We start from the raw sequence: 17,776 nt of genomic DNA, 5'->3' as shown, positions 1-17,776 counted from the left end.
CCTGCAGCCTACGAACTGCTCCTTGTTGCCCCAGTGAAAACCTTAGTCCAGCTATAAAGGTCCTCACGCCACCGACACGGCTGGGAAGCTCTGCCTCCAGCTCCCAAAAAAAGCCCCTCTCCTCCCCGGGGCCTCGCAGTGCTCTCCGGAGACAGAGCGCTATGGCTCGATTTATTTGGACTCATTAATCTCTCTCTCTCTCTCTCTCTCCTCCCGGTTACAAATGAGGATGTAAGGGTGAGTTTTGGCTCTCTGGATATGGACTTTGCTGCATCGCGTACAACCACCCACCCCCTCCACCCCTCCCAAAGTTTAGTGCTCTGAATTGCTGAGAACATTGGTCCGCTGCGGTTCCCCTGCGCGTACTGAGCCCGCCTGATGGCTTTCAGCATCTGTAGGCACTGCTGCCGGTTTGTTTTCTTGAGGAAACAAAAAAAAAAAAAAAAATCATATACTGGTCTGCTATAAATTGAACAATACAATCCTTAGTTCTGAAGATACAGTTTCCATATAGTTTATAAACATTATGAGACATACACATGGATAACTGGGGGGAAGGGAGGGAGCCTGTGCATTTGCTGGGTTTGGGTTTTGTTTTTTTTTCAGATGTGTGAACATGGTTACAAAAAAAACGCACCTCCTGTGTGTACCTCATTTCTTTAAGTGTTGGGTTTGTTGGTTTTTGTTGGTTTGTTTGTTTTTTTTTTTTAATTCCATCTCTAATCAGTCTTTCCTTTGGTTGTTGGCTACTCCAAGCCCAGCAGGCAAGCCCTGTTCTGCTGTAATGCCTGAGATATTCAGGGGTTTGAGATTGTCATCTAAGAGATTCCCAGCCAACTTTGGCCTCTGGATTTGGAGCCAAAAGGGCTAAAACGTGGGAGAACCAATGTCCTCGTTATGTCGGTATCAGTGTCCTTGCACTCACTTTCAGAGAAACAGTGTAGGCTTAATTGGTGATCATTTTTACAGCAATTATGTTCCTTTCGGTAATTGGAGGGGTCATTCAGAGCGCTCTCAAACGAACGGGATTTCACAAGAGCACGGATACAGTCCGTTCGTCCGGTTGTTGTCGCCGACGAATTGGCTACCATCCCCGTTATCTGGGTTTTTTGTAAGGTTGGCTTTGTTTTGTTGTAGGTGCTCGGTTAGGCTGTTTGTGACAAGGTGTGATAATGCCTTTTAATCCGCTCCCGCTGCGTTCAGCACAGTCCGCGTTGGCAGCCCGGCCGGGCACGGAGAGACCATCAGAAGCCGAGGCAACGTTCTTCCCTTCGCCAGGCCAACGCTTGCCACGTACAAAAAAAGAAGAAAAGAAACTCTGGTCCTTTGTAGATCGGTGGCAGTACAGACTCGCTCCGTCCTCAGCCGGGGATTCAGCGGATGACGGCCGCTAACACCACCATGAAAACCAGGAGCGATGCCCTGAGCCCCGAGCAGCCGGCTGCCTGCTGGACCCCGCTGGGAGGGCGGATGGGCGTCCGCCGGGTGCACTTACCCTTGCGTTTGGGGGAGAGCGTTGGCATCACCCCAAAACTGAATTTGTGCTGATAATCAGGCACATAGTCTGGAACCTCCTGCCCGTTTTTCCGCGGCCCCAAGGATACCGGTTTAGAGGTTCGGTTACGGCTTTTGTGGCTGGTGCAGTTCTTGCCGGGTTTGCGATAGCCCGGCCGGGAGCCGGCGGGCTGGCTGCTGTGCAAACTGTTCTCGGCCCCTCTCTCCTTCCCCTTCTCCTTGGAGGAGTGATGAGGGTGGTGGGTTTTAGAGGCTCCTCTGTCCGCTGTGGAGAAAGTGTGTGTTTTTATCTGATGGAGCGACTCGGACCCCGAACAGTTCCTAAAGTCTTCTGCTCTTAGCACCTTGAGGTCCTTGCCGTGCATCTGCTCGGGGGACTCGCAGATAACGCTGGAGCTGGAGCCTCTGAACCTGTGCAGCCATTCCCAGAGCGAACGGGCTTTGCAATCGCAGCTCCACGGGTTCCCGTTCAGCCTGAGAAACTCCAGGGCTCCCAGGTGAGCCAGGCAGTCCCCTTGCAGCTCCGAGAGGCTGTTATTGAACAGGAAAAGGGTGGTCAATCTTCGGAGGTCATGAAAAGCCCGCCTGTGAATCCACTGCAGCTGATTTTGATGGATGAGCAGCCGATCCAGGTTTATTAGTCCCCTGAACGTGTTCTGATGGAGGCTCCAGAGCTTGTTTCCATGGAGAAAAAGATGGCTGAGGTTAACCAAGTCAACAAAAATATCATCCTGAAGGAACTCGATGTGGTTGTCTTGCAGGTAAAGGTATTGCAGGTTGTGGAGGCCACCGAATATCCCGCTGGGGAGGGAGCTCAGCCCGCACTTGTACAGGTACAAGGCGTGGAGTTTCACCAGCCCTTGGAAAGTGTCTGCAGCCAAAGCCCTTAAGTAGCGGTTGTCCCCCAGGTCCAGCTCCTCCAGGTTGACGAACCCGTCGAAGGTGTTGGGGTCGATGAAGGTGATGTTGTTGGAGTAGATCCAGAGGGTGACCATGGAGGGGCTGAAGTGGCCCCGCAGCAGCAAGGTGATCTGGTTGTTCTGGAGGAAGATCCTCTCGCTGTCCTCGGGGATGCCCTCGGGGATGGTGACGAAATTGTGAGCCTGGCAGCTGACGGTCATGGGGGACGGGTAGCACACGCAGTCGGTGGGGCAGCCCAGGGCGCCGGGCACCTTCAGCCCCAGCAGCACCAGCAGCAGCTCTGCAAACCCCCCTGTGCAGAGAGAGAGGGGAGAGAGCAGCGTCAGCGGGGACTCGGGCACCCCCCCTGCCCACCCATCGCTGCCGCAGGGACTATTCCGGATGAAAAATGCTCCCAATTAACTCAGCCCTCCTCTCTACTCATGAATTACCCACGCCGCTGTGATGAGTGGGCCCATCACCCACGGCAGTTTAAACGTGATGTATGGAGTACTCCCTGCCTCCTCGCCTCACAACGGGCAGGCGGCTGCGCTCCCAGCCCGAAACGGGCGTGAGAAACTTTCTGGGTGAGAATTGGTGCTGGCAGGGCAGGCAGCGCGGTCGGGGCGAAAGGCAGAAAGTGCAGAAACACGTGAGAGGATGCAAACCCTGGCAGGCGCCCACCTCTCCTGCAATGCCTCTCTCAAGTCGCCCGCGCTTACGTATCGGGGAGGATGAGGTGCAGAGCTTTAGCAATTCCCAGCGACTCTCCCAAAATGACACGTGCCCTCTGCACAGCACACCCACCTCTGCCAAAGGCGCAGCCCCATCCCCACCATCTCTTCCTACTACGGCTGTTAGACACCGCCATCCGCCCTGAAAACCAAGGGATTCACGGGGAAATATGTTGTCGGCAGTTGGTGGGAAAGGCTGAGCTGAAAACCCCGTTTGCAAGTGGGATGCTCAGACGTATTTTTAAATGGATGTCCTGTGGCAAAGCATATTGCATCCTCTAATGCTACAGCGTGTGCCTGTGACCGGGGCTTTCTTGCTGCGGAGAAGAAGCGGTGAGCAAGGCAGTAATCATCCCCTCCCTCTGCTCAGCTCTCAGAGCGCCGGTTTCGCCGCCCCGTTCCCGTCTCGCTCCCACTCCTCGCACCAGGCTTGCTTTCAGGCTATTCCTTCTGTGCCGAGTGGCTTTTCAGACTCGTTGCACCAGCCTTGTCATTTCTCATTCAGATTTTCCTCCTAGATTTGGCTTTTCCCTCTTACGCACAGAATTTGCTCATGTCTAATGAATTCTGCCCCTGGACTTTACAGGGGAAAGGAGTAACAGAGGAGCAGCGTACAGCTGCCGCTGCCGTCCTGCCCACGAGTCCTCGCCTTGTAATAATCTGAAAAACGAGAGTGGAAGTGGAGTTCATCTCTAATTACTCCATGTCGTTATCACCAGCTAGTCCATGAGCCTGGACCCCTTGGGCTTTTACAGTCCCTCTTTTCAGCGCCTACAGCTGAATACAAGTGGGAGGCAAAAAGAAAAAAAGATCACCGTTTTCTTATTAATTGTGTTTGAAATATAACTCCGTGGTTACTGTCGCCTTTTGCCTGGTATGGAAATCTATTACAGTTCCGTTAATAGCAGGTGACCCGTCCATCTGGACCCAGCCTTTCAAGGCAAAGTTGTCACATTTTTAGATAAACTGGGTTATTCAGGCTCTCCATAAATCACCAGTAAGAGGCAGTCATCTCTGACTGGGCTGTTAATAGAAAAAAAAAAAATAGCATCACTAGCCAACGCGTTGAACCAAGCCTTGGCTGCGATGAGATGGGGGGACTTCTTCCAGGTGCCGCCCTTCAGAAACCAAGCATCGGCTACCAGGAGGAATGTCTCATTCCTCTGCCGCTGCCAGAAAGGGGCTGTAAGTCGGGAACGTTTAATTTGCCACAACTCCTACGGCTGTGTAGGAAAAGGAACATTCTCCGAGTCACCGCCGTGCCATTTTGGCTTTGCTGTCGTGCCTTCGCGACGAGAGAGGGGCTGCGCCGGCGGAAGCGTCGTGCCGGGGCCGAGTGCCCAGCGCTGCATGCCAAAACGGGAGCCCTCGCTGCAACTCGCCGTGCAAGCGCAGCCTGGGAAGCAGCGGAATGCTGAGGGTATTGTGATTATCCGAGCGCCGGTAAAGGTGAAGCTACGTTTGCAGATACATTCTGCTGGGTTTTTTACCCATGGACGTGCTTCGCCAAGGTGGGACGGCTTCGTGTGCCCCGTCTTACCCCGGTGACACCGAAGTACGGAGCCTTCTGTAGGTCTCGTGTTTATTAGTAAAATCCTGCCAGGCACAAGCGCTGCGACGATCTCCCACATGCGGAGTTTGTTATTGCAAATACCAAATCACAAGGGTCTGAATCAATAAACCATCTCCCAGCTATAAGCAGCAGGTCGGAAGATTACATATTGCTTCCAAACAACAGTTTCATGCGCTCTTCCGTGACACGGCAGTTGCCAGGCTAACGGGATTACTGACGGGAGGTGGAGCCGGGCAGGGATTTCGGAGCGCCCACGATTTCACGTGTAGGGATGGCGATGACAGGCGGCCGTTAGCAAGGCGCGCCGATGGATGAAGGCAGCCTGGGTCTCCCTGGAGCACGGCCAAGGCAGAGGCTCCTGCCGAAGGGGAGCATGGCGTTGAACGGCTCTCTGCCTGCAGGGATGGCTCCAGAGGTAAAGGTCAGGGGGAACAGAGTCCACCTCTTTAATTAACAGGCGTTTGTCAGTTAGCGGCTGGAGTTCCTGCAGAGAGGGAGACGGGGGTAGTCTGGGGTGCTACTGGTTCTCAGCTTCCCAAGAGCACGGTGGTAAGAAGAAAAGCCAGGGATGTCTTTCTACCTACGTGCTGCAACTCGGGGGTAAGGAGAACGGGAAAACAGGACTGATGCTTAGAAAATATAATAATTAGGTGGGCAGGACTTGGAAAGAGGAAATGTATGGACTTCTCAGTGGATGCACTCAAGGCACATGGTCTCCCCAGGGAGGCTTTCCCTCCAAGCCCATAAAACCTGCTGATTGCCTAGCGCTGCAAGAAACTGCTCCTGGGATGCCGTAGGCTTGCTCACAGTTTAAATCCGGAATGAGACCCCCTAGAGACAAAGAGGCTTGGCCACGGAGCCGTGAAGCTCCTGAGACCCGTAACACCAGCACTGTGAGACAGCCAGGAGCACTTGGGTCTTGCTGGGCATCCTGGGCTGGAAAGCACCATGGGAGCTTCCCGAGAGGTCCCAGCCCGGCTTCCCTGAGAGTTAGACCCTGCCTAACTTGTCCACCTCATTACTCCTGAGGCAACCCTTTCAACTCCATCCTGTAAAGGGTGCAAGGCAGATGGAGGGCCACCAGCAGATGTGTTGGAGCTCACTGGCGAGGGAGAGCTTCAAAAGTAGCGCGGAAAAACCCTACAGAAACCTGCCAGCCAAGTGGATAAAAACAAAGCCCCGCCGCCACGGATAAAACCAGCCAGGGGGTGTTTATTTCCTGGCTTTCTCCCACCGACGCGCTGTGCCACCCCGGCTCCTCCTCGCCGTGTCCTTCCACCGCCTCCTGCTCTTGACGGAGGTTTCGGCGATTGGAATGAATTCGTCCGACTGTCCAAACCATTTCCCATGTAGCATCTCTCTAATTGGGCATTAATTAGGCATCGGTTAATGAATGCTTGAAATAATTTATCTTTGGATGCGTCCAGCTTGCAGTCTTACTTTTAACAGCATTAGACTCATTATTAGATTAACATCATTATAAATGTTCTCCATTACCTGCTTGTTTCCATTGTCTTAGCCTTATTACTGAGAGCGAAAATCACTCCTCCCGCATGCATTATTGATGAGTAAGGACTTTCTATATGTAGCCTGGGATTAATTGTTATACAGCATAATGCGTTTAGCGTGAAGCCTCAATTTGTGCAGGAGCTGAAAGCGGCCAGAAGAATGCAGACGCCCGGAGCCAGCGTGCTCGGCCAGACACAGCGCATCTCCTTCCAGCCCAGACCAGGTTCCTCCCGGGCCGGTGCCAGCACAGGAAGAAATTTTTTTTTTTAAAAAAAAAAAAAGCTTGTTTTGATACCCAGGCTCAGAGGGGAAAGGTTGGAGCAGCTCTCTGCCATTGCCGCAGGGACGGTGGCCTGGGCTCGGCTCTGCGGATGGCCTGTCCCCATGGCACCGCTCGATCTGGAGAGCAGGGTGTACTCACGCCGGCGGTTTTATTGCGTTTTAAGGTTTTTAACACTTTACCGCGTCTCAGAGCAAGGCAAGAGGCTTGGTTTATTTAGGAAGATGTAATGCCACTTGTTTTCATTGTGAGTCTCAGGCTTGAGGGAGAAAAAAAATCACTTAGGGCAAGAACAGATGCTTCGGCCCCAGGGGGGATGCACCCCAAAAGGCAGCCCCTCCACGAGTCCTTGCTGCCCCCTGCCCCTTCCCTCCTTGCGAGCCGCTTTGCTGAGATAAAGGCTTTCACCCCTCCACCCGGACGAGCCGACGTGGGTCACGGCCTGCCGAACTCTCCGGCAGGATCCGGTCTCGACGACGGAGCGGGTTGCTTCCCTTTCAAATCTCTCCTGAACCCGCCATCTGCTTTGGGAGACCCATCTTAGCTCGCGTCTACACGCAACTTGACTGCCGACTTACTGTGTCCATTACCGGTGCTGCTCAAGCTGTTCGATTTATAAGCTCTTTAGAGCAAAGCCCTCGTCTTCTGGTGGCTGATTTATGTCTCTTTACCGCCATAAAACACTATGCGTAGCTCCTACATAATATAAATAATAATACTTAACCGGAGCGAGCTACAAGTGGGGACAAAGCAGCTGGTTTCCGCGTGCAGCCGGGATGATCAAAAAAGCAGGAGCTCACCCATCACTCACCCTCTTCTGAGGCCAAATTCACACCTGGTGTAAGGCCACCACCTCGCTGTCAGCCAGCTCCGGGGAGAGGTTTCCCTGCCCCCTTCGCACCCTGCGTCTATCAAAGGATGCTTCCTAAATCCACCCCGAGTGAACCGGGGCGCAAAGACACAACCACGACCCCCCGGGGGAAAAACAGGCTTTGAAACTTGGGAACGAGCTCGGAATGGGATGTTCGCACCGGCACGGAGAGAAACTGTTGTTTAGGGAGAAAAAGGAGCTTCAGACGCTCACAATTTCATCTGCCAGGCGAAGGACGATGAAAGGTGAGGCCGGAGCAGCGGCAGCAACTGGGCGCGAGCCAGGAGCGAAACTTCAGATCTGGGACGGTTCGACAAAGCGGTGTCAGACCTGTGCTTAGCAGCCGCGGGGGTTTGGGGTTTTTTTTTCCTCTTTTTTTTTTTCTTTTCTCCTTTTTTTTTTTGCAACACAGAGGATAAAATAAACAAGCCCATCCTGACTGTCACAAAGAGCGAATTCCCCAGCGAGCGGCAGCCTCCCTTCAGCCTCTCCGCAAAGCCCTTTAGGTGCCGCCCCGCGGTCCCGCAGCGCTCGGCAGCAGGAGCATCCTCGCCGGCTTTGCTCCCCGCCGCATCGGCTGCAGCTCCCGGCGCCGGGACACGGCACGGGGCTTTGCTTTCTGTGCGAGCTGCCTTTCAGCCAGACAGTGGCAACCACCCATCCACCTTCGTCATCATATTTTTTTATTTATTTATTTTTTTTCTGCCAGCCGTGTCATAAATAACTGACAGATCCCAGCTGTTTGGAGTTATGGCTTCTGATGGAGTGACAGCTGCTCCCAATCCCCCAGTCATCACCCCGGCAGTTCTGGAACATTTCAGCGACATAAAAATCATTGGAGATAATTTCGGTTTTGCATAATTTGGTTAGGCAAGCTGTGATTTAATGGCAATTATGACCTCCGAGGCAGAAGATGAGCTTGGAGGCTACTGGCTTCACATGACTTTAGCTCGGGGTGCAGCATCGGGGATGTTCCAGGGAGAAGGTACTACGAGAGAAAAAAAATCCTTCTCCAGCAGCTGGAAATTGCGTTTATTTGCTGGCAAGTGGAAAGACTGTTCCCAGGAGCATGCAAGGAAATTTGGAAGGAATGTTGCTAAGGAAAGCTTTGGGAAGAGGCTGGTGCCAAAGGATGCGCTGGGAGGTACCTTGTAAAGAAAAGCCGGGAAAATCTTTAGATTGGGGAGTGCTGCAGCCCCCGTGAACCCTTCTGTAGCACCAGTACACCTCCTTTTGGTCACCCTGACCACACTTTTGTAGCCTCAATGTTAAAAAGCAGCACAGATGGGAGAGCCAGCCAGCGCCAGGAACGGGCCATGTCCTTTGCAAGGTGCCTGCTTCGCTGGCACTGCCCGTTGTGCTCCCCTCTTACAGGGTCTCTCTTGCTCCAGTCTGTGATGCCTCCTCTCCCGGGTGTTTCTCAGCCATCCCGGACCCTCCTGGTTTGTCTTTCTCCAGGAGTGACTGACTGGAACAAACCCTTAGTTGGCCAGGCTGCACTGGGCGGGCGGTTGAGGATGGAGAACCATGCTCAGGAGCTCTGAGGACATCATGGTGCTTCTGGTTGGGGGATTCAAAAGGAGAAAAAAGTTGCTTAACAGCAGAAGCGGCTCTTGTCTGGGGCTGAGAAGGTCCAATTTCCCCCCCTTCCATCACTGCTGTCAGCCAGCCTGGAGTTTGCGGTGAGCTAAAGCTCAGGGCAGAGACCTGGGGTCAGCAGCACCCCAAAATCAAGTCCTCTAGGACATCGCAGGTTCATTTCAGGTTTGCTGACCCGGTATCTGGAGCCATTCACCTTCCTCTACCAAAGTGGAGGCCAAGGTCACCTGGAAGTTTCTGGATGGTGGTCATTAACTCCTACTGCAGTTTGAAACCAGACCATAAATTTCATAGTGTAATAATGTAAAAATCAATAACTCTGTTTGAAACAATAGCTTTGTCTTCCATTTCAGCCGGCTCTGATATCTCCCCACGGACCGCGTCCCTCTGAATCACACAAATAGAGAAAGAGGAGCGATGGGTGGCGGGGCAGCTGCTCTCCCGCTGGGTGCCCGGCCCCTCCACCGCTACAGATTCAATTAACTAAATTATTCCTCTCTGGTAGTTAAACTCAAGGATGATTTGAAAGAGGGGGAAAAATAAAAAAAAAAGGAGCCTTTTATGCTCAATCTCTTTGACATCTTGTCCAACGCAGCATCCCTGATCTTTCCATGCGAGGGATACCCAAGCCCCCGCCGCCCATCGCCACGGGAAGCGCAGCCAGATCCCAAAACAATCCTGGAAAGACGCAGCACCAACTCACAGGAGCATCAAAAAAAAAAGTTAAAAAAAAATAAAGTCCGTTCTTTTCCAGCTCTGGCTTTCCGGGCAAGGGAGGTCTGGCTTCCTTTGCTTGCTTATTTTCCGTTGTTTGCTGTAACACTGACTCGAAATATACATCGAGAGGCAGGATTGTCTTTCACGTGTTGGTGGATGTGTGATCCTCAAAAACAAATTAGCACCGATTCACTTCTATATAGAGTGCAGCCATCAGGGAATCACTCCTGAATTCACAGCGAAGGAAAGTAATAATGCTTCCAGCACGCTAATCCTCTCCGAGAGCAGCCCCTGAACTCTCTCCCGGTGCTGGAGGCACCACTGGAAATTACAATTGTAGGGAAGAAATAATAAATAAATGCAGAAATTGGCAGGGTTTGTGCTAGTCCAGAGGATTTGTACCCTAATGTGGAACTCCCTGTTTAATTAGCACTCCTCTCTGCGTCTGCAGCTCCTCCTCTCTCGGCTCGAGCTGAAGAAAAACGGGGGAAAAAAAGAGGCCAACGGTGGAAGTGGCTGTGGGATTGGACATGCAGCTATAGAAACTTCTTTAATTTAAATGCTCGTTTCGAGACTATCACAGGCAGAAAGAGAGGGAGCGCAGAGTGCGTTTCCGCCGTGTGATCCGCTTCCGCCGCGGCAATGCCCAGGTGCTGGATGCTGCCTGTCCCGCGGCGGCAGGTATGGGGTACAAACCCGGTACCTTGGCGCAGAGCCTAAAAGCCGGCGTTTGGGAGGAGATGATCTAAATCAGGGGCTGGGCTGCTGCTTGCATGGGGTTGGAGGCAGATCTTGGGATAGAATAGAATAGTTCGGCTGGAAGGAATCTGCAACTGAACCAGTCCAACTGCCCCACCACTGCGGGGCTGACCAAAAGTTGAAGCAAATTATATGAGCTTATTATTAAATTATTATTATGATTTATTGCTCAAATGCCTCTCAAACACTGACAGGTTTGGGGCATCGACAACCTCTCTAGGAAGTCTGTTCCAGTGTTTGACCTCTCCTGGTAAAGAAAATACTTCCTAATGCCCGGTCTAAACTTCTCCTGTTGCCACTTTGAACCATTCCCACGTATCCTGTCACTGGACACCAGGGAGAAGAGATCATCATCTTTTCCTGACCCTCCTTTCCCCGTTGCCGGAGGGTTTATTGTGCCCCTGCATCTCAACCCACCGCACACGATGGACCAGCACCTCAAAAGTCAGTGGGACCTTCCCAGAGCGGAGGCATGCCGGAGGGAAACGGCACGTCTGGCTTCACAGATGGATGAGTCAAGTCCTTGGGATCTGCTGCGGCTGGGACACCGCGATGTTCCCACTCCTCTGGGAGAGGATGGCGTGGCCCAGGGGACACCCCAAGCATGGCGTGCATAGATACTGCTGGACTTTCTAATTGTAAAATTTGTAAAAAAAAAAAATTGTAAGAAAAAATTCATCGCTCTCACACACAAGGACAAGATGAGAAAGAACATTCCAGGCCAGGTTGGCCGGGGCTCTGAGCAACCCGATCTGGTTGGCGATGTCCCTGCTCCTTGCAGGGGGGTTGGACTGGGTGCGCTTTAAAGGTCCCTTCCCACCCAAAACATCCTGCGATTCTATGATTCTATGATTTCAGACACGGCCAGGGGCTCCACCAACTCCTGGTGCTGCTGTCCTGGCCCCCAGCAGCCACCCATCCTCTGCTGGTCCCGGGCACAGGATGGGGCTGCAGTGGGACACGCCAGCAGCCTGCAGCGAAATCAGGACCAGGAACTGGCAAAGGACAGACATCTTGAGATCCTTGAGAAGGGACTAATAATTCCAATTGCCCCCGAGGAGAGAGAAATATAGGAGGATGACTTGAGCTTAGTGGATTGTCTGAGGCTTCTCAGGGGATCATCAGATACTTCCACTCCCTTTTTGTCCCGAGGTGACAAGTTTTCCTTCCCATTCACAGAAATGCAAAGCAGCTCATTCACAGTAGTAATAAGGACGGTGTCCTTTGTGAAACAGCCAGCCAGCGGAACCCTTTACAGCAAAACAATTGCGGATGAAATGACAAAACCCACCCAAGACGAGCACCAGCCAGATTGCTATCAGACGCTGAACAAGCTCATGTGCGGCGAAAAGCAGATTCACCAGCTCATCTCCCTGCCAGCCGCTGGCTGGGACCGACGGAGGGTTTCCGCAGGATCAGAAATCCAGCCAGAACGGAGCAAATTGGAGATGGAAGAGCAAAGTGACAGCCACCCCGGCGCTCGGTGCACGCTCGGCTGCCCTGCCATCCAACCCACCTCCGCAGGAGATGCAAAAACTGGAGGCTGCGGAACACCAGGGATGTGCTGGATGGACTGGCCGGGATAGATCTTCACCCGGATGGAGCAGGGAGCTGATGACGGCCCGAAACAGGGAGGCGAAGGGCCCTTCCGCAGTGTTTTTACGCTAGCACGGCTAACGGGGAGAGCATTAGCTCTATAAACGTGTAATCCTGCTGAAGTCTCGACCCCAGCAGTGTCCTGTGCCACTGAGCTCCACAAGCCAATTACGTACCATGCCGTGTCCGCTCCCTTTCATCCCTTTTCAGTCTTTCTGCATTTCAGATTTACTGGATGTCCTTGTGTTTGGTGGAGAAGAGGGCAAATTGGAGCCTGTCATGTACCTTCTTCCCCATTCAGCCGCACATCATTCTCCCTGCAGCAGGGGGGAAGGATGCTGACGGGCAGGCATCAAAGCCACCAGCTCTGTCACATTTTCTTCCCACAAAAAAAAAAGAAAAAAAAAAAAAAGCGATGGCGTCATTTGGAGCCCAGCCCGCAGCCTCGGGTCTCTCTCCCACACCCAAAAATGGGCAGCAGCACCTTCCCCAGGCCCTTGGTCTCCTGCCGGGGCAGGCGCGTGATGCCAAGAGCCCTCCACATGAACATCCCCGTGGGTTGGCAAAACCCCGTCCCCACTGGAGACGTGCGCCGGCACGCTGGGCCGGGATGCGGCTGCCTTTCACAGACCTCTCCTGCGCTTCGCGCTGAACTTTTTCCCGGCTGGTGAAAAGCACAGCGATAAAAGCAGAGCAGTGTGAATAGCTGCGCTCCGCAGCTCCTCTGCCCGTCATCCGGGGCCGTTAGGAGGTTTAATGAGCCGGTGGGGAGATGCCACGTGCCCAGTTAAGATGTTGGGTATCATTACGCTCCCGCGCGGCTCTCGAGGCGCGGGGGGATGTGGGAAAGCTCAGGATCGGTGGGGGTCAGCACTCGCTGAGCATCGATGCTTTGCCAAGCCCCTGAAATCCGTACGGATGGACGGCGGGCAGCTGGAGCGGTTGGGTGCTGGGAATTAACGTGCAAGCGATGAACGTGGTCGGGACACGGCACTTTGCTAATACCCTGCTTTGTCTAGCTCCGGTGCCGGTGTTTCATCCCAAAATATCCCCCTGCGCATCCCCCCCAGGAGCACAGAGACTTCATGGAGACACCGCACATCCCCCAGCACCATGCAAGTGCCTGCATTAAAAGCTTCATAAAAATCGCTTGTTACCGGGATGCGTCGCCGTTGCCGGTGCCTCGCGAGCTCGCTGCCGATCTCTGCGCCTCGAACGCAGCAAGGCCAAGTAATTACGGGATGGGGGCTGCGAGGTCTCGACAGTCTAATCTCTATTAATTACAGCCCACGCGCGATCCAGTCGCAGCGGAAAGGGAGATGGGCTGTGATGGGAAATCACTGTAGGGACTGGGGAGGGAACTGGAGATGCTGAAAGATGCTGGGAAGCGGTACCCGCTCTGCACCCGGGGCAGGCGGCACTGGGGAAGGGCCCAAAATGGGTGGATTATTTGGGTGGCTGGTAACTGGTGGGGAAGGGGGACAATGTTTCTGCGCAGAGTGGAAGGCCAGGAAAAGTATTCATGGACAAAAGGAGGGGTACGGGAGTTGCGATGCTGTCACCGCAGCGTGGGGCCACACGTGACCACGTGGAGGGGCTGGAGGGGAGCGTATGGGCAAGGGGTGCTGCCTGAGCTGCCAAAGCCCCCCTAAATCTGCAGGGGGGCAAGGAGGAGACCATGCCGTCCCCGCAGTCCTGCCCCTCCACTGGCTCTGGCCGTTTCCCACTGCTTTAGGAGCCAAGGAAAAACTCAAAGTCAGCATCCTCCCTTCCCCTGTCACTCGCGGGGCTCCTGGTCGATGCACAGCACAACGCTCATGGCCCTGCCACAGCGGTGGGGGGACGTTGGGGGGCCGGGCTCCTTCACCCTCCTTTTTGGAGCCCAGCCCTGCTGCCAGTGGCTGGCAACGTCCCTTGCATGACTCCGATCGCTTCCCTTTAAGCTAATCAGAGGCTTTTTCTCCGTAAGTCTCTATAAATCCCCTTACGATCCCTTCTCCGCCAGGTAATAAGGGTGAGCACAAGACACGTGGGGACGTGGTGGTGGCATAGAGCCACCTGTGCCCGTGTTTGTCTGCGCTAGCGGTGGGATGGCCAAGTTGGGCATTGGACCCTCGCCAGTCCGTCCCCTCTGGCTGCCCAAGGACGAGGCAGATGAGCCAGAAATGTAAGGAAAAAACCCGCAGCTGCATCCAAAGAGGGGTGTACCACGGGCTGGCATGCACGCACCTCCGCACCGGCGGTACCCCAGCCTCTCCAGGAGCAGATGTTCCTGCTGGGGATGGATGGGCTGGAGCCCACAGCCCGAAATTCCTGTTAGGAATACCGCTGCAGAGAAATGCTGCACGATGGAGAGAAGCAGAGTATTGCTGAGCAGTGAGAGCGGCCGACCCGGGGAAGGAGCTGGGCAAAGGCTGGGGGCATTGTCTGGCTGCCGGGGCTGCTACACCCATTTTTCGGAGCTGCTGAGTTGGCAGAAGCAGGGGAATGCGGGCCAGCCATGGGGTTTGGAGCGCAGGAAGGGTTTGCTTTGGGGCTGCCATCTGCCTTGCAGAGTAATCCTGCTCCCTGCACGGCACGCCAGCAGCCTTTCCTCCTGCTCCCAGTTTGCCAGCATCCTTCTGGGACCGGGCAGGCTGTGCAAACTGGTCTGGGGAGACCGGACACAGCCTTTGGGAACGCAGCGCTGCGCACTGAGGCTCAGCTGTTCCTAAAACACACGACCCGTCCCCGAAGGAGCATCTCTGAGGGATGGCTCAGCTTCTGCAAACGGGGCTGGGGGACACGGCCACTCTCCCCGCCAGCCCCGCTGTCCTTCCCAGCACTGTCAGGGGGCTGCAGCCACGCTGGTGCCGGGGTCCTGGTGCCAGGATCCCGGCCGGAGGCACGCAGTGCCAACCCGGCAGCAGCCGAAATGGCCGGGCCAGCTGCAGCGGGGAGATATTTACGGCGAGAAGCAACAGGCCTTGGCTGTACAGCGCGACAGGGATGTTTTACCCTCAGCCTCCTCGCGTCGTGTTGCTTAAATGCACGTTTGGTGAAGTTAAAACAAATCGCAAACAGCAGAATGGGTTTTTTTTTTGGGGGGGGGGGGAGGAAGATCTTGGCAGAAGGATAAAGGAAGGCAACTGAAATGCTCATTAAAACTGAGGGGCTCCATTTCCCTGTCCAAGTGGCCACATTTTCTCCAGAGGCTCCCAGATGCTTTGAAACGCCTTGTCAGACAAAGCCTTTCATCCTACCTGATTCTGGCTAAATTCACGGACCCAGACATTTTCGCTGGAAACGGGAAAGAGGGAGCAGCTCCGTTCTGACTTTTCACTCCCCATCTGATCACTGTTGATACAATTTATTCCTATGACAGCATCTGCCGCTTTCATGGGTTTTTTATTCTGAAGTACAACTCGTCTTTGTTAGTCCCATTCTCGGGCCTTTCATCATTTGAGTCACAACATAAAAGGCATTTAAACGCTCACGCTCGGAAACCAGGCTGGGGGAGAGGGTGGGAGCGGGGAGATGCCGCGTCTCTCCAGCCCCAGCCCTCCTCCGGCACGGGACAGGGCGTCTCAGCGTGCCACAGCCCCGCCACACTTCCCCCATGCCTTCTGCCGAGGATGGCGGCGATGGGGACGTCGTTTTTCCATTTCAGAGCGATGCTGTGAAATTCAGATGTGGTTTTTAGGTGCGGCTTCGCACAGAGCCCTGCGCCCCGCATCTCTGCCGAGCGGCATCCCTCCCGGCCACCACCGACCCCCCGAGTGTTCCCAGGCTCCTCATCACCCAAACCTCTCCTTAAACAACTCATCGCCTTTTGCTGCTCCAGCCCAGGCTGCGATGCACGGCTCCCCATCCCCTCGTGCCGGGTGGGCTCTGCCACCCCTCGCTGCCACCCGCTCTGAGCTCACCGGGGCCTCTCATCCCCACCCATGCCAGCAGATCCTGCTCAGCCCTGGTATCTGCTGAGCTACTGGAGGCACTGGGGAGTTCACAGCTACCCAGAGACCTACTGGAGTCTAATAATAGCACCGTGGCATCGTACCAGCGGAGAGCTGGAACGGCTACGTCTGGCAGGGAGCGGCCACCGCTGGCTGCCGCCGCCTGCCCGGGCTCCTGCCTGCTCAGCTGGAAGAGAAACACCTTTCCCGGGAACCTCTGCTCTGCCCAGCTCCTCTCCAGCCCGGCTCCCAGCTCCGCTCCCCGCTGCTGCCCTCGCCGCAGCTGATGGCCGAAGGGTACAAGGATCCTCAGCCAAAAGCAGCGTGGCTCACGCCGCTCCCCAAAACCCTCCCCGCGCAAAGGCGGGGGGCACCGGGCTCCGTGCCTGCGGCAGGATTCGGCCCCAGGGAGGTGCCAGGCTTGGTGCTGGCGTGAGCATCCTCGGAGCACCGTGGCCTGTCCCCCTCTTGCTTGGATTCCCCTGCCATATTTTTCACTCCAGTAAGTGCCAAGCTTCTGCTGGTCTCTGATGGGCTTCCTTTGGAGTCACTTCCAAAGAAATCCCTGCCCAATTTTCTCCTGCTGTCGCTCTCCCAGCGAGAGAGACAGCCCCCGTGTGCCGCAGGCGTCGCCGGTGCCTGAGCATCCTCAAGCAGCACCCCTCGTCCCGCCCAGCATCTCTCGCCCTTCCCTGGATCCCTTCCCTCGTCCCCCAGCTCCCCGGAAAGCGAGCGCAGCTGCAAACTGGAATAACCTTTCAGGTTTCATTTAGCACTGCTCCATTCCCACCCCACCATCGTCAGCACTTTACTAATTGCAACTTTTAACTCGTTGTGCCCAGGAAGCCCAGGAGCAGCCGCTGCTGTAAGGATGTGGGGTGCCCCCGCTCCCCGTTGCCGCTCCCTCCCCCAAACGAAGGGCCAGCCTAACGAAGGGTCGCGCAGGCAAAGGCCACACCAACGGTGGCACATATGGTCCCGCTCCTACTCCTGGCTCACTCCATGAGCTTCCCGCTTTGGGAAAAGAGCAACGCATCCCAGCAGACCAAAAATCCCGGGTGAGATCCCGGCTGTTGCCTGGGAGCATAAATCAGCACATCACCGGGCGAGGAGGAGGCGAGAGATCCCGACGGCTATCCGAGCACGCTGTCTGCCTGAGACTTATTAAATTACGGCTCTCAAGTTCAGTATCCGAGCCTGGCGCGGCAGGGACCGCGGCCAGGAGGGAGGCGGGGTACAGCCCCCTAATTCAATCAAGGGGCAGAGGCGACGGCACAGGCAATGGCGGAGAAGAGCGGTCGCTGTCGGCGTGGACAGAGCGAGGCCTCAGCAGCCTTCCCGGCCGGCTCTGACCCCGGGTGCTGATGGAGCTCCCGGTTGTGCTTCCTCAAACACCGGGAATGGCTCCATCTCTCCGTTAAGGGCTGCGGGTGTGATGAAGCCGCGGTCCCGGGGCTGGGCTGGCCGCGGTGCCGGCATCGGTGCCACCATACGGGTTCGCACCGATCAAAGACCACTCGCGCGGAGAGGTGGGATGCTCCTGGCCCCGCAGCCAGCACAAAGAGAAAATGAGCCAAGAAACCAGTGTTTCAGGAGAGCCCGAGGTGTTTTTTTAGCATAAGTCTGAGAAGCAGGAAAGGAGGAAAATGAAGTGCCATTTCTCTGCTGACACCGTGAACCAGCAAACGTGTCTAAAACTTGGGGAGGGTTTGCATAACGAGGACGCGCGTTTCTGCTCTGCCCAGGAGTTCAGGTACCATGGTGATGCGCACGGCATCGAAACTTCGA

The 17,776-nt window shown here is 55.0% G+C and overlaps 1 protein-coding gene across 1 annotated transcript in view; it reads right to left on the bottom strand.

Moving 5' to 3' along the window:
• Nucleotides 1-498: 498 nt before the first annotated feature.
• The window catches only part of RTN4RL1 (reticulon 4 receptor like 1), a 30,648-nt gene continuing 13,370 nt past the window's right edge, over nt 499-17,776 (bottom strand). The window contains exon 2 of the mRNA XM_086763144.1: nt 499-2,728. Within this exon, the coding sequence (XP_086619270.1) occupies nt 1,374-2,728 (1,355 nt within the window). The 3' untranslated portion in view covers nt 499-1,373. The remainder of the gene's footprint in view (nt 2,729-17,776) is intronic.

The sequence above is a fragment of the Chlamydotis macqueenii genome, chromosome 19 (assembly GCF_036417535.1).
Source record: "Chlamydotis macqueenii isolate bChlMac1 chromosome 19, bChlMac1.mat, whole genome shotgun sequence".
Taxonomy (NCBI): Eukaryota; Metazoa; Chordata; class Aves; order Otidiformes; family Otididae; genus Chlamydotis; species Chlamydotis macqueenii.
The sequence above is the reverse complement of the archived record's forward strand: the minus strand, read 5'-3'. Positions and strand labels throughout refer to the sequence as shown.